The sequence below is a fragment of the Marmota marmota genome, unplaced genomic scaffold, assembly GCF_001458135.2.
Source record: "Marmota marmota marmota unplaced genomic scaffold, marMar, whole genome shotgun sequence".
Lineage (NCBI taxonomy): Eukaryota > Metazoa > Chordata > Mammalia > Rodentia > Sciuridae > Marmota > Marmota marmota.
In genome coordinates, this window is record NW_026000185.1 from 15,103,249 (window position 1) to 15,119,340 (window position 16,092).

General features: G+C 37.1%; 1 protein-coding gene across 1 annotated transcript in view; it reads left to right on the forward strand.

Annotated features, from left to right (window-relative positions):
* Mosmo (modulator of smoothened) overlaps positions 1-16,092 on the forward strand; it is a 43,723-nt gene that overhangs the window by 25,816 nt on the left and 1,815 nt on the right. The window contains exon 2 of the mRNA XM_048789638.1: positions 13,106-13,318. Coding sequence (XP_048645595.1) covers positions 13,106-13,318 — 213 coding nt within the window. The remainder of the gene's footprint in view (positions 1-13,105; positions 13,319-16,092) is intronic.

Here is a 16,092-nt window from a genome sequence, read left to right on the forward strand (position 1 = left end):
GATGTTGAGAGCCACAGCCGAAGGGGCCCCAGTAAACTTTCAGACTGCCAGCTGATGTTTGGCTCACAGCAGCCCCAGCAACTTCTAGCTGATTGGCTCCTCTACAGTGATGCTCATTGGGCTGTTTCCCCGCCCTTTCAGACTACGGAGCTGCTCATTGGGGGACTTTTTTGTCTCCACCCACACGACCCAGCCAATCGGCCTCAAGAGCAGGAGGAGTGGGGGAGGTTGAGAGGCTTGTGGGAAGCCGGTGGTGGCAGTTGGGCTCTGAGGGTTTTTCCTGAGGAGCTGTTTTGTTTGGCGTGTGTGGTTCTAAAAATAAAGTTAGTTTCTTTTGACAAGTGGCTCCTGAATTGTGCCCAGCTAGACTGCGGCACACATTAGATTGGATAGAGAGAAAGGATGGGAGAGGAAGGGAGGAGTAGGGAGGATAGGAAGGGCAGCAGAATAGAATAGACAATATGATTGATGTATGTACATTCCATGTATGTATTATATATCAAAATGCATTCTACTGTCATGTATGACTAAAAAAAATAAATAAAAATTTTTTAAAAAGAGTGTGTGTGTGTGTGTGTGTGTGTGTGTGTGTGTACACAGAGCAGTAGGGGATATCCTAATTTAACACAGTAGTCCATTCATGAAACTCACAGTTTAAAATAAAAAGGGTGACATTTGACGGCTGCTAAGGCTGCTAGTCACACAATGTATCAGGACATTACTCCCCTGTCCAACTGCTTTGTTGTATCAAACAGACTGAAGATGACACACAGGTAAATGTGCACCTCACTCTTGAGATGGTTTTCCTACATAAATTGTCTTTGCTTTTTACTGACTCGTGCTTAAATTCATTCCTGTTAACATTTGTTAAGAACCTCATTCATCCTGAGTTGAGGTTTCCCTCTCGAGGAACTCCTTTGAACAACTCCTTGAACTCCTCTAGTGACCATAGGTTCAGACCCAAGGCCAGTTTAGAAACTGAAGGCTGATATAATGAATTATAAACGGGGAAGGGGGCAGGAATGTTGGGCATGACTTAAGCGACAGTAGAATATTCTGTGACCTCTGAACTGCAGTCCTCAAAAATTACTGGTAAGAGTTATCTTTTGTAAAAGAGGAAACATCTAGGAAACTGTAAGGAAAAAGAAAATCTAACTTAAAGATTAATGATCAATGTTTTTATTTGCTATCTAAATAAAACATTCTGTGATTTTATTACATTAGCAAATCATTCTTTTTTTTTTACACAAAGGAATTTTATTCAGTCATAAAGAAAAAGGAAATTATGTCTTTCATGGTAAGTGAAACAAACCAAACTCAGAAGGTTAGGAGTCATATATATTTTCTCTCATATGTGGAAGCTAGAGAGGAAAAAAAGCAAAGAAAGGTGGGAGTAAGAGATCTCTTGAAAATCAAAGGGAAATCAGCAGAGAAAAGGTACTAGAGGTTAGGAGGGGTAAGGAGGGCAGGGGGCGGGGGTGGGGGGAATGCTGAGGAGTGATATTGGCCAAATTATATTGTTATATTGTAACATATTGTTATATTGTAACATTGTTATATTATAACATATTGTAACGTATTGTTATATTGTAATATATTGTTATATTGCAATATATATATATAGTATGTATATATATATATATATATAAAACAGTAAATCCCATCATTATGTACAACAATAATGCCCCAATAAAAAATGTGGGGAAAAAAGGAACCGTGCTATGAAGTCTGCCTAAATAAGACAAATTCTTGAGCATTACAAACATACATATAGAAACTTGAATCAATTAAATAGGAAGATTATAGTGCCGATAATTCTAATGATACTGTGTTATGTATACACAAAGGCAGACAAGAGATATTTTATTTAATGAAAGCTATGCCAAGATCACTAGAAAGCTTTAGGCAAAGAAGTTACTAGGAGAGTCTTCTCTTAAAGGGATAAAGTTAATGATATTCTTCATTTTACTTAAAAATTTTAAGGATAATTTGAGATTTTATTTAACCTGAGAATTTATAGTACAAATTTTTTCTTATAATTAAATGAAAACATACAATCTATGCTGAAATTTATTGATAAAAACAAGAAACATATTTTACTTGCATTAAGCCATTCATGTTAAATAAGGCTTAAAACATGTAACTTACAATAGCTGAGATCCAACCACTAGGAATACAGAGGCTTTAAATGGAACTCCTCAGGCCCCAGCAACACTATGTTGTTGATAAGGTTGGAAGGAGCCCCAAGGCCTAGTGAAATGGCTGGAAGCAGAGGGTAGAGAAACCTGGTAGGAAAACTAACCATCTGGATGAAACATCTATATAACTTTGATGAGAAGGCCTAGAAAATTCTGAAATTCTGGGCAATCTGGCTCTGAGAAATAGCATTCAAAACTATTAAGGGCCATTTGTGCACTGTGATAATAAGTTACAAGTAAGTCCACTTCTTCCCTCTGGAGATAACTTAAGACACTGGTAATGGTGGGAAGAGCAAACACTTCTTGTCTTAACCAGACAGATTTCCACCATCACTGTAAAACAAACTCCAGTTATAGAGAATGTCATAAGGACAAATCATTAAAAACGTGATCATCAAGATATCTCTGAAGTCAAAACAAAGAGCTGAGAACATCTGCAATACCATCTGGCAAATGATGCACGAAGTCCTTAATTACTGAGACCAAGAAGTTGTACATTTTCTTTTCCATGGTAAATCCTCAAAGCCTCAGACGTAGAATCCACAATATATGATGACAAGATCTCATTTGAAATGGCACTCATCCAGCTCCAGTTGATAGGCCAGGTTCTGTAGGCCTCGTACCTTCTCCATCAAATTAGCTGTAGTGAGACTTCCCAATTCTTTCAACATATCAATGTCATCCCGTTCTATTTCAGCCATCCATTTGGATGGAGAGCTAGTAATAGGACTTTTGAAGGAAGCTGCAAATTCAGCAACACCTGGTAATTGTTCTGGCCAAAGATCTGGTGAGGCACGGTCAAGTTTTTCAAAACTTAGCAAAGATGCTTCCAAATCTGTCCCGTCTGTGGGAGACGCCATCTTCCAACCCATGTCACAGCAAATCATTCTTAATCCCAAGGTTCTAGCATTGCTATTCCTATAAAATTCGTCCTCAGAGCTTTTATTTCAGCAAGTCCAAATTTGCCTTGTGAGTCTTCTTCATCCTGTTTGATACAGCGAAGCAAATGGACAGAGGAGTAATGACCTGAGTAAGTTTTATAACTACCAGCATTAGCAACCATCAAATACCACCCTTTTTTATTTTGAACTGAATTTCATGAATAAACTACTGTGTTAAATTGAGCTATGTCCTACTGCTTTGTGTACACAGACATTTTTATAATCAAAACAAGAATTTATCTATTCCCTTTTCCAAAATCATATAGTAATTACTCAGTGTTTATAGTTCCATTTGCTTTACAGGTATTATCACATTATCCCATTTAATTCTCACAAACCTAAATGAAAGATTGTATTTTTCTGTTGAAGCAGGCTTGGAAAAAGATAATGAAACTTGCCCAAGGTAGTGGCAGATCTGAGATTAAAGTTGTGACCTGTTGAGTTTAACTTCCCCGGTGGTGGAGCAAGGGCAAAATATGTTTGTTCTTCCATAAAAGTAGCAAAATTGGTAGCAAAAATTGTCAAATCAACTTTTTTAGGGCTCTGGAAATTAAAGACTAGCAACAACTCAAAAAAGCATTTGTTCAAGAAAATCACCTGAGTTTCAGTAAGAACAATTTAAAATGGTTTGTGACATTTTAAATTGTGCTCATCCTACCCGCCATCTTCCTGAAAACCTGTAGCCTTATAACTTTAGTAGCTATAAAACAGCAGCCTAGCAACAATTGAGAGAGCGTAGGGTTTGGTACTGTTTCAAGATTCATCCCCAGAGAATAAGTACCATTTTTATTTGTCTGGCAACTCACTATACATCTCCATTTTCAGAGTTTATTTGATCAAATGCAGAGCTTCCTCTTTCTTATCCCTTGGGGCATTTGTTAAAAAAAAAATTAGCAGCCCATTGTTTAACATTGCAGATATACCTAAGGCATTGTTACCAGTTGGGAGTAAAACAATGCTGGGGGGAAAAATATAAAAGACCCATAGAAGTCTTTGAAAAATACACAATATAATATATAACTTCACTTTCAACTTCAGCTTAAAATTACAATACACTCAAATAACAGGGAAATTCGGCCTATATACAGGAAAAATAAAAATAAAAGCAGTCAGTAAAAATGTTCCTGGGGAAGCCCAGACATGAACTTACCTGATGAAGATTGAAATCAGTATTATAAATATGTTCCAAAAATAAAGGAAACCATGTAGAAAGAGTAAAAATACTTTCTTAGCACACATAGACTAATAAAGAAATTTTATTTTAAAAAATAAAATAGAGGGCTGTGATTGTGGCTCAGTGGTAGAGCACTTGCCTGGCACGGGTGAGGCATTGGGTTTGATCCTCAGCACCACGTAATAAATAAATAAATAAAGTCCATCTACAACTAAAAAAATATTAAAGTAATAAATTCTGGAGCTCAAATTCAATAGCCAAAATGAAATTTGGCAGAAGAATAGATCAGCAAACTGAAAGACACATTAGTTGATTATCCAACCAGAGGAACAGGAAAAAAAAATAATGTAAAATGAACAGGGTGTAAGACACATGGGACATTATCAGGTATACCAAATACACATAATGAAAATTACACATTAAAAAATTTATTATAAAAAAAAAAAAAAAGAAAATTACACAAAGGCAGACAAGAGCTATTTTATTTAATGAAAGCTATGCCAAGATTTTGATTTGTCTGGCAACTCACTATACATCTCCATTTTCAGAGAAGAGAGAGGGAAAGAAGAGAGACTTTGAAGAAATAATATCCCCCCCACAAAAAAACCCTCAAATTTTGATTAAAAAAATTTAATTACACATTGAATAATTTTTAGCTCCAAGTAGGATAAGATTTAAATACTTCACATCTAGACATAATAATCAAACAATAGAAAGAATGTTGAAAATAGCAGAAAAAAAACAGTAAAATCTCATGTACAGATGATCCTTAATACTATTAATAATTGACTCATCTAAAATTGTGACCCTGGGTGCTGGGGTTGTGGCTCAGCGGCAGAGCGCTTGCCTCGCACATGTGAGGCACTGGGTTCTATCTCCCAGCACTACATAAAATGAATACACAAAATAAAGATATTGTGTCCATGTATAACTAAAAAATATTTAAAACAAAAAAAACTGTGACCCCATTGGGCAGTGGAATGGCAAATTCAGGTGTTGCAAGAAAAACTAGCAACCAAGAATTCTATACCTAGCAAAATTATCCTTCAAAATTAAAGGAGAAATTAAGACATTCCACAAGAAACAGAAAAGAAAAATTTGTTACAGGCATACCTGTCCTATAAGAAATACTAAAAGGTGTCTATTTTGAAATGGAAGGAAGTAGCATTTTTATTCCATAGAAGGAAATAAGGAGTACTAGTAGTAAAGGTGATTACCTAGGTAAATATAAAAGTTGAAATGTATTTTTGTTTGTAACTCTTAAAGTAGACAATTATGCGGTGTTGATAAGTTTATAATGTATATAGATATAATTTGATAATAGTACAAAGGCATTTAGTGAGGAAATGGAGCTACATTGGAACAGAGTTTTTGATATACTATTGAATTTGATAGTAATCTATATTAGATTTTTTGGTTTCTTTTGAGATAAATTTCACCATTTTAAAGTGTACAATTCAGTGGTTTTTAGCAGATTCATAATATTATACAACAATCACCAATATCTAATTCTGAAATATTTGTATTATCTCACGAAGTAGAAGCCCTATATTTCCAATTCCTACTTCCCTGTCTCTTGCCAAATATTAATTTACTTTCTGTCTTTTAGGATTTGCCTACTCTGGGGATTTAATCTAAATGGAATCATACTATATGTAGCCTCTTATGTCTGGCTTCTTTCACATAATATCATGCTTCCAAGGTTTATCTATGTTGTTAAATATATATAATTATATATCTGCAGCATATATCTATGCACTTCACTTTTTGAATTGCTGAGAAGTACTCCATTATATGAATACATCACATTTTGTTTAACATTTCATCAACTGATGGATATTTGGGGATTGTTTTCACTTTGGGGCTATTATGAATCAAACATTCTTGTGGGGTTTTTTGGTTTGTTTTTGTGGTTTTGCTTGTTTGGGTTTTTTTTCAGTACTAGTGATTGAACCCAGGGCCTCACTTTTGCTAGTCAAGCACTCTACCCCTGAACTACGTCCTCAGACCTCATGTGCAAGTTTTTGGGTAAAGAGATACATTCTGTTTTGACTCCCAATTGTGAGTGCACTGCAGTGCAGTTTAATTCCCACACTACGCACTTGGAGTTAATGCAAGTTGAAAGCTCTGTCCTCCAGTTCAGACACTGCTGTAAGTTCAGGGGATCCCAGGTTGCCTGCTGTTCTGACTAACTGGCCACAAATTCAGAGGTTCCCAGCACCCCCTCAGGTTTGATAAAGAGACAGCTGTAGTACTTTAATAGGAACTGTGGAAGCACAGAGGACAAACACTCAACCGAGAATGAGGGGGTAAATTCTTGTCAAGGCAGACATCTCAGAAGTGACTTCTAAGCTGCAACTAGAATTTTGAGTCAGTAGCCGAGAATTTGGGAGTATCTTAGGAAGAGGGAAAGAGTATACAAAGACTGTTGGGAGAGTGGAGGAGTAGATAGATTGCTGGATAGATATGGGTTAAAAAAATAAGAATTTGAGCATTAAATGTGAAAAGTAATTAAAGGAGAGGCTAGTGAAAGCAAAATCAATATCATCCAGACCTTTGTAGGCCATTTTAAAGCATTTGGATTTACAGGGGAAAGTGTGTATAGAAGATCCAGGACCAAGAGAGGTCCCTGTAAAACACCACATATAAATGAATGATGGGGGGCTGGGGCCATGTCTATGATAAAAGAGACGAGAAACTAAAGAAGCTGAAGGAAAACCCATAGAATGTGAAGGGGGTTACCAAAGCCAAAGAAAATGTGTTGAAGAAGACAAGGCCTTGGAAGTATCCGTGAGCTGGCAGTGTGGAACAAGGGCCGTTACAGGGAGGTGGTTGGGCAAAAGCCAAGCTGTAGCGGGATGAAGAGCAAAATAGCCTCTATACAGAGGGGAGTGGGGCAGGAGATCTTGACCAGGCTGTGGGCAAGGGAGGCTAGGCAGAGCAAGACAGACTGCAGGATGCTGCTGGAGGATGACCTGGCATAGTGGGGTAGTTTTGGGTTATGATGGAGAGACATAAGTATATTCAAATGTTTTTGAGATCCTGAAGTGGATTCATAAGCAAAAGAAACCAGTAAATTGGGCAAGATCTCAAAGTGAGAAAGGTTGGGATCCAAAACACAAGGAAGAAGCAACAGGATGAAAGGCAGGTAAATTCACAAGTTTGATACTGGACAGCTAAGGAATTGCCGTCTGATGACCTCTTTTTTTCCTGAGTAGTAGACACTGGTACCTACTGAATGTGAGAGAGGTTCTGATATTGGAGATCAGGAGAGAGTGCAAGAGACTTGGAACAGCACCAGCACAGGAGGGGAGACTACTGAATTAGGGAAACCTAATTAGCTACTGGGCAGTGGTTATAGCCCTGAATTTAGGAATTTGAGGTGGCATCCCTCTACTCTGATATATGTTTGTCTCCATTAGCATTCAACAGCCTGGAGGTAAGTGCAAGTAAAGGGAGACATTTTATAATCTCTAGGAGTCTAGGCTGGACAATAAGAAAGAATCGATGGGGATAAAGCATAGGGTTCTGTGACTAGAAGTGCTAGGAGGGATTGTAACAGGTGGAAATAACAAGACAACATGGTTGCTATAGCAGACACTAGTACTTGGTCTCAGCCTCTTACATTACCCAGGTTGTCAGACACTGTGTGTGGTTCATTATAAAGTTGTTTGTTTCGCCTGTCTGCTCTTTGAATCAGTTCGTTATTTATAAATACCTTTGTCCTAAGATAGAATGCAAAATCATAGCAGATAAAAATCTATCACTGCAAGCTGTTTCTGGAAGAAACGATTATGTAAAGTTTTAAAGTTACCTTTAGGCTATTATTTTCTGTGCTTCTGCATCTAGTCACTCAAAGTCTCCTATCCTCTCCTGTCCCCAATTCTGCTGATTCTTCAGCCAAACTGTCACTACAACATGAAACTTTATAATTTCTGTTAAATTGGAGTACTGTCCCTTGCTTAAATACCATTGCTCTTGGGAGGGGCAGGATGTTAAGCGTTTATCAATCATTAAGACATTTGTGGTAAAGCATTTGTTTGGTCTGTGTAAGCGACAAGATAGCTTGCCAAGAACAGATTTTTATATCTGCCAAGAGAAGGTAGAGCCAGAGATCCCCATCAGTGGCAGGGATTGGGCAGATCAGATCATAAAACATAGAACGGACAGGGAGCTCCTGCGAGGAATAGAACACTGAGTAGTGGGAAAACTTAAAGGAGACATGAGAGAAGACAATTGTAATTTTATTACTTTTTAATTTTTTAAATTTTGGTGCTGGGGATGAACCTAGGGCTTCGAGCATGCTGAACACTGAACACACGCTGTGTTGCTGAGCTATACCCTGAACCCAATCACAAATTTTAACTCCAACCCTATATGGGGAATCCCTCTGTGGCCAGGTTAGCAAGTCCTTCACAGGATTTGCCCTTGACAGGTTCTAGTAGGCATATGCTTCTGCTTTATAATCCCTAGGTTACAGATTTTCTGTGACACTGCTTTTCATGCACTGATAACATGCCTTATAATCATTCTCACTGTGCCAGCAGGCATGCTTAGACTGGCTGTGCTAAGTCCTTTCAGCAGTGTCTACTATAGATGATGAGTGTCAAAAGCCACTTTAGTTAAAATGCCCCACTTAATGACTCATTATGACTTTCCCTTTTGTGTGTGATGATACACAGGTGTGATCCTGTGAGGCACGTGTGGTTGTGGGGTGGGTTCCTAGTTTGGTTTCCTTTTTTCTATTGTTTATAAGACTTTTATTTGGCTGGATTGGTTACCTAGGAAACGGCTGCTGGGCAAAGATAGATTGGTTGTTTGAGGAAGGGAATTACAGGCAAAAAAAAATTGTTGGATAAAACAAAAGTTAGCTTGTGCTTACCAAGTATTCTACAAGAAACCACACTGAGTAACCTAATCAGTGCAAAGCCAAATACTTTTTAAAGCCAGTCTCATACCCACTTCCGCATGCCATTTTGAGGTTCCAGTGAAGTAGAAGGTGAAGTAACCTCCTCTGAAAAGCTCATATCCTATTTGGGATAAAACAAAGGTACCTTTGGGGATAGGGGTGTGTAGCTCAGTGGTAGAGCACAGGTAGAGCACATGGTTAGCATGTGAGAGGTTCTGGGTTCCATCCCCAGCACCCTTCAAAAAATAAGCAGCAGGGATTGGAGTTGTAGCTCAATGGTAGAGCACTTGCCTAGCATGTGTGAGGCACTGGGTTCAATTCTTAGCACTACATATAAATAAATGAATAAAGGCCCATCAATATCCATCAAAATATTTTAAAAATTATTTAAAATATAAGTAGCAGCAGCAGCCTTTTAAAATCAAGTACATGTCTGTGATACAGACTAATGTGTTAAGAGAATTTGGAGGAAGTATAATTGACTTGACTATCTCCTGCCCGTAGATTCAAATCTGTCACTTAACTATGAAAATTCGAAACTATCATGAGTTCAAAACCAGCCTCAGCAACTTAGCAAGGCTGTAAGCAATTTTGCAAGACCCTGTCTCAAAATAAAAAAGAGCTGAGGATATAGCTTAGTGGTTAAGCATCCCTGGGGGTAAAATCTCTGATGCTCCCTCCTTCCCACCAAAAAAAGACCTGGTGAAAGTTTGGTTACTAACAGTACCTGAATTTTAAAAATGTAATGGTAGTGACACAATTACCCTTACAGAATCCTCCAATTAATTATCCAGGGAAAATATGTGACTATGGCATAAGTTTTATTGACTTAGACTCTCACTCTAGAAAATGAATTTTAACAATACTGTTGACAGACCACTGTTTACACTGATCTGTTTGTAATATATTTAAGAGACGTCTGTTTTCACCAAGAATGTGACAGCATATTCTGGAATCTCTGATTACTACAATAGTGCCAAGCATAAGAGAGACACTCAGAAATACTATCTGCGTTTGGTGCTAGGAACTGAACCCAAGGCCTAAAGCATGCTAATACCACTGAGCTACACCACCAGCTCACAATAAAATATTTCTGTATTGATTTTCATATACACAGTATACCTTCTGATTGTCAATTAGAATTAATTTTCCTTTCTTCAGAACAGAGCTGCTGAATTCTAGTCTTCATTTGTTGTGATAAGGAATTTTATAAATATAGGAGCATAGTCAGCTTTTTTTAAAGGCTAAACATCTCTCAGGATATTTCCAGTTAGTCTGTAGAAAGTATAGCAGTAACTTTCATTTTCTTACTTGTTCTGTTTATATTCATTTGGTGTGCCATGCAAGGCAGGAGAGTAAAAGCAGTTCTTAGGAAGCTCAGTGGTCAGCAGACATACAAGGTTAAGTTCAATTTCATCCTTAATCCTGCTCACCTTTGTCCATAGCCGGAATAAGAGAGGCAACATAGGATACTCAGAAATATTTTTAAGGAGAGATATTTTACTTATAATTTACTGGGCCTACAGCTTTTAATATTTACAGACCACAAATAATTCTCTTATGAATCTAGCCAGGTGCAGTTGCACATGCTTGTTATCTCAACCACTTGGGAAACTGAGGCAGGAGGATTTTAAGTTCAAGGCCAGCCTCAGCAACTTAGTGAAACCTTCCTCAAACAAAAAGGACTGAGGGTATGGCCCAGTGATAAAGAACCAAAAAAAAGTAAATTAATAATTTCAGTAGATATGTAGAGTTACTAATATGTTAAATTGTGAACAAAGTTGCTTCTATAATAGTACTCCACAATACTGTACTTTGTCAGAGGATCTTTCATTGCCTTTAGTTTATTCTTATAGCAATTATAGCTTTTTAAAATGGAACAATGAGTACAAGAGAATAATTTGTTAGAAGTCTTTTTTTTTTTTCCAGGAGTTCTGAGGCACTGCTGCGAATTTCTTCCTTCTAAAATTACAATAAAATGTTTTATTATAGTAAAGACATTTCTTTTCCCCAAGTAATCTTTGCTTGGAAACTTTTTAGTGCTTCAGTTTACAGACAGTCGTGCAACTCTCCTGGTGCCTACTTATTCCTGCCCCATCCCTTCTTCTGGTTTCAAACAATTACCAGGAGACTTCAAAAGGTAGCAATAATATCAAAATATTTTCACTCGACAAGCCTCTTTTTGGCCTATGACATCACTCAGCTCCAAGTATCTGGGGCATTGTGGATGGCATTATTGTGAAGGTTTGCTTTCTTTGTCCCTTGACTGTCTCCATCCTGCCTGTGACAACCTGATAATTACAGTGTTGTTTGCACCAGTGCAGGGATCATTAGGTGGGCCTAATTATTAGATGATTTGGAAGGAAAGTACAAATTGATTATCTGCTTCCATTCAAGTTATAGTCAGATAAAGTTAGCATTAAATGGGGGGAGGCCTTCAATTTTAAGAGCAGAACTGATTTCTTGCTTCATTTTCTTTCAACACATTGCTTTATTTCTAAAAATATATCAGTGGCAAAACTTAAGTTGCACAAAGCACCTTCCACCAACAGCCCCACCTACCACCCATGCATCTACACATAGCTCCAGTCCCCTCTGCTTCTCCTGGAAGCTTCCAGGAGTGTTACTGACTGCCCTTCTAGAAGGCAAGTGTAATGATGTTGAGGTCAATGTGTTCATTTTGAGAAAACAATGTGACCAAAAAAGAATCCTTGCCTGCCCCACCCCATGCAGAAATCTATTGTGTTTTCTACTGGCTCTAGAAATTTCTGCCCTTGATTTTTTGGTAACTGTTTTACCATTTGCAGTTGTTCTTCAAAGGGGAAAACAGCAGTTTTTATTCAGAAGTAACATTTTAATCATTATTCTTATGAGGAAAAGGAGTAAAGGTTACTCTTGCACCTTCCTAATCTGGATTTCACCCCAGATTTGATAGGGTTCCTGGGTTTGACATGAGATGGAAAAAGAGTACTTGATATCTTACAAAACTTACTTTCATTTTATCTATCTATCTGTCTGTCTATCTATCTATGTAGTGCTAGGAATTGAACCCAGGGCCTTGTGCATGCTAGGCAAGTACTCTACAACTGAGCTATATCCCTAGCCCCCACTTTCATGTTATTTAAATAAGGAGGAGGATACTTTAAAAATTACCTTCATAAAGAGTCTTTATTCTTTTCTTGTTCTCCTTTTTCTTTTCAGTGCTGGGATCAAACCTAGATCCTTGTGCATGATAGGCAAGCACTCTACCACTGAGCTACATCCCTAACCCTCTTTGTTCTTTTCTGTTAAGCATGCCAGTAATAGTGTGACAATATGAATATGTATACATTGTTTAAAAATTGATGAGCTGTATCCTTTAACTTTGATATATATTATCACTTTGAATATTTAATCCATTATTTAATTTTATTTATATATTATGATTAAACATATTAGTATTTTCTCCTCAACCAAAATAAAGTAATATGCAATGAGTCTTGAAACTGGGGATAGAAAAATTCCAGTTCTTTCTGCTAGTATGCAAGCTCCATAGGAGAGGGACCTCATCTATATCAGTCACTCTTGTTTCCTGAGAGCCTAGGGCAGTGCCTTATACATGTACTCAGAAAATTGTTGAATGAATGACAGAACAAGCTACAAAAACTTCGGCAAAGTTTTTCAATTTGGGGTTTTTTGTTTGTTTGTATGTTAAGCCGGGCATTTCTACATTATGAATGACTAGGGAATTAAGTACTTGGGTGACATATTCAGAGATATATGTCTGTATGTAGAGATATATGTTTCTGTAGTTAATTCACCCAAAGGACCAAAGGGTGGGAGAAGGGAATATCTCCTGCTTACCAGACCCACTAAAGTATCCCCACCTTTTGCGTCTTCCCAGGAGCACTCACTGTGGGGCTAGTGCGACAATGTCAAACAATCCATGGACGAGACCGGACGTGCATCCCTCCTCGGCTGCCCCCAGAGTGGGTCACCACACTGTTTTTTATCATCATGGGAATCATTTCATTGACTGTCACATGTGGTTTGCTGGTGGCTTCCCACTGGCGAAGAGAAGCTACAAAATATGCTCGATGGATAGCATTCACTGGAAGTAAGTAGCCTGTGCTTACTAAGTTGTCTAGAAGGTGCGCACAGTAGTATTTTTATGAAGATAATCAAGAATCAATAATAAGGACTCAGTAATCATCAGAGAGCAACACTTGCATATGGCCTTGAGACAGATTCTCCACAGTCCTATCAGTTCTTCAAAACTCTTACAACAAGACCAGGACATCCACAACTTTAATTGCCTTGTATGCAATGCAAGTTTGATGAATCTTATTTTTGTTTACATTGTGACATAAGTATTCCAGGTCCGTGACTCAGAGCTACCAAAGCTTGAGTCTTTTCCTTTTCTTGATGGTTTTGGTATCTTCTATCAAAATAAAGATAAATCTAGAAGAACTATAAAAACATAGACTAGATAAAAGTGGTTATTTGCTATTTGATATCACTGAATTTCTGCTGTGTATTGTATAACCATTGGAAAATTAGCACATTTGGTTATTTAATGATTGTTTACCAACATTTCTTACTCTATTAAGCTATGCCCATTGGTGTGATAAAATTATATATTATACATTCTCTTATACTTTGAAAAATTGGTTTTATTTCAAAATACATCAGAAGCTTATCCCAAGTTGAAAACATAAATGCACAAAGAAAAGTTACTTCTATAATTTTGCTTTCTTATTTCTTTCCCTCTAAAGCAAGTTTGCACTCCAGGAGACATTTGGCAATGCCTAAAAATACTTTTGATAGTCACAACTAGGGGGTGCTGCTGGCATCTAGTGTGTAGAGACCAGGATGCTGCTAAACTACAAACCCACAGGACAGCACCCCCAGCTACAGAGAATTCTCTAGCCCCAAATGGCAGTAGTCCCACTACTGAGAAAACCTGCCATAAAGAAATAGGATGGCAATACCTGTGCCAAACGTTGATACTTCACTTCTAATTCAGTGTCTTAAAATCATCTCAGGTTTGTATAAGTTTCTAAAAATGTCTGTTAAAACTGCTCATTTCATGTGATATCATTATTCAGAACTAGGGTGATTAGAGTAAGAGATAATCTCAAGGATCCCTATTAGTGGTAAAACTCAGTTAAAACTATCTTTAAGGCTGTAAGATAGTGATATTCCTTCATTTCTCTGTTCTCCCTAACTTTTGGTGAAACTTTCTCTTTATTTTTCTGGCTTTGTTTTTTATTTTAGTCTTTCCACTCTCCACTGCCCTTAATTTTAGATGTAGATCAAGCAAATTGCCTTTGACATTAAAAAAATTTTAAAAACCCAAAAGCTTATCCACTCTTGTTAATCAATGTGACACAATTCAAAGAGACCTCCAGAGATAGTTCTTGTCTAAGAGTAAGGGCCAGAAGCAGTTGTGGAGATCAGGCTGCTGAAATTTAAAAATTTAAATTTCATTTTTAAGTTTGAAAATATTTATGAGTAATTTAAAGAGAAGACAGGTTTTTTTGTTTGTTTGTTTTTTGTATTTTCCTCATAGATAGAACCATTTATGCAGATAGAATTCACTCTTGGGAGTAAAATAATACCAAAGAAGGGTTTAGTTTCAGCAATTAGTTGAAAGTTGAGAGGATATATGCTCTGAATACCAAAAATCTAAACTATAATTTAGAAAAGTTGTATGAAGCAAAGAAAGCACTAATATGCTCACATGAGCTATTAGTTTGCCTGATGTAAATGTAAGATTATGTTTATTTTTTACTGCCTTCCAGCAGAGAATATTTAAGTATGTGTAGTTATTCCCCAATGCAGTGTAATCTTTTTTAGTTAAATAATCTAACTTTTCGAAATTATATATGCACATGCTACATAATTCAGTCAGTGAAAGGGTAACCAAGTGAAGTTTGTTGTCCTGTCACTCAGCCACCTGGTAACCTCTTTCCTGGAGGTGATCACTGTTACCAGTTTGTGAATTTTCCTACTAGAAGCATTCTGTACATAGAAACATACATGCATATGTGTGTGTGTTCTTTATATATATATTTATATAAAAATGTTCACACATTATACTAGACTTCTGGTTTTTAGTTTAATATATCTTGGGAGTTATTTTCCTTTAAGTGGGTATAGAGCTGCCTTGCTCTTCTTACCTTCCTTTAATGCATTTTTTTCCAGTAGCGGATCTAGTGAGCTGGGGTGGCAGTTCTGAGAGGAATTGGGCTCCCCCTAGTGTTCCCTTGCAGCCATTGTAGATGTACTTTATCTCTAATGTATGTATTTCTATTCCAGTGAAGGCTGTAGTTTTTGTAATAATGGAAGGGTAACACTTTCTGATGCCTGTGTGCAGTGAGGATGTATGTCTCCTCACATGATGAGCCCCACATGATGAGCCTTGCTTGAGGGCAAGAAAAACAAAGATAGTCCTCTTCTCCAAGTCTGATACTGCTCTTTCCTTTGTTGCCCTGATTTACACCTCAGCTGCCAGGATCCCTGATTTCTCATTCCCACCACCAGAGATTCTATGCCTTGGAAGATATGAAATTATGTCTTCATAAGCTTTAGGTGATAGATATTATCAGTGTTAATAATAATGTTAAGATTTAAGTAACTTCACAGTTCTTAGTAGCTTAAAAAAAAAATTCATCAATTTACATTAAAGCTGGTCCCCAGGCATTATAGGGAACCTGATTCATAGGATTGAAAACCAAGGTTCAATTGAATAGGAGTTCATTGCTTCCTTAAAATTTTATTAAGTTTCTGTAGTAATTTGGAAAATTTTAACTCTTGAAAATGCTAAATTCTGCCGGTAGCCATTAAATGAGTACTTATAAGGGTAAATTTTGACTTTAAAGTGGAAAA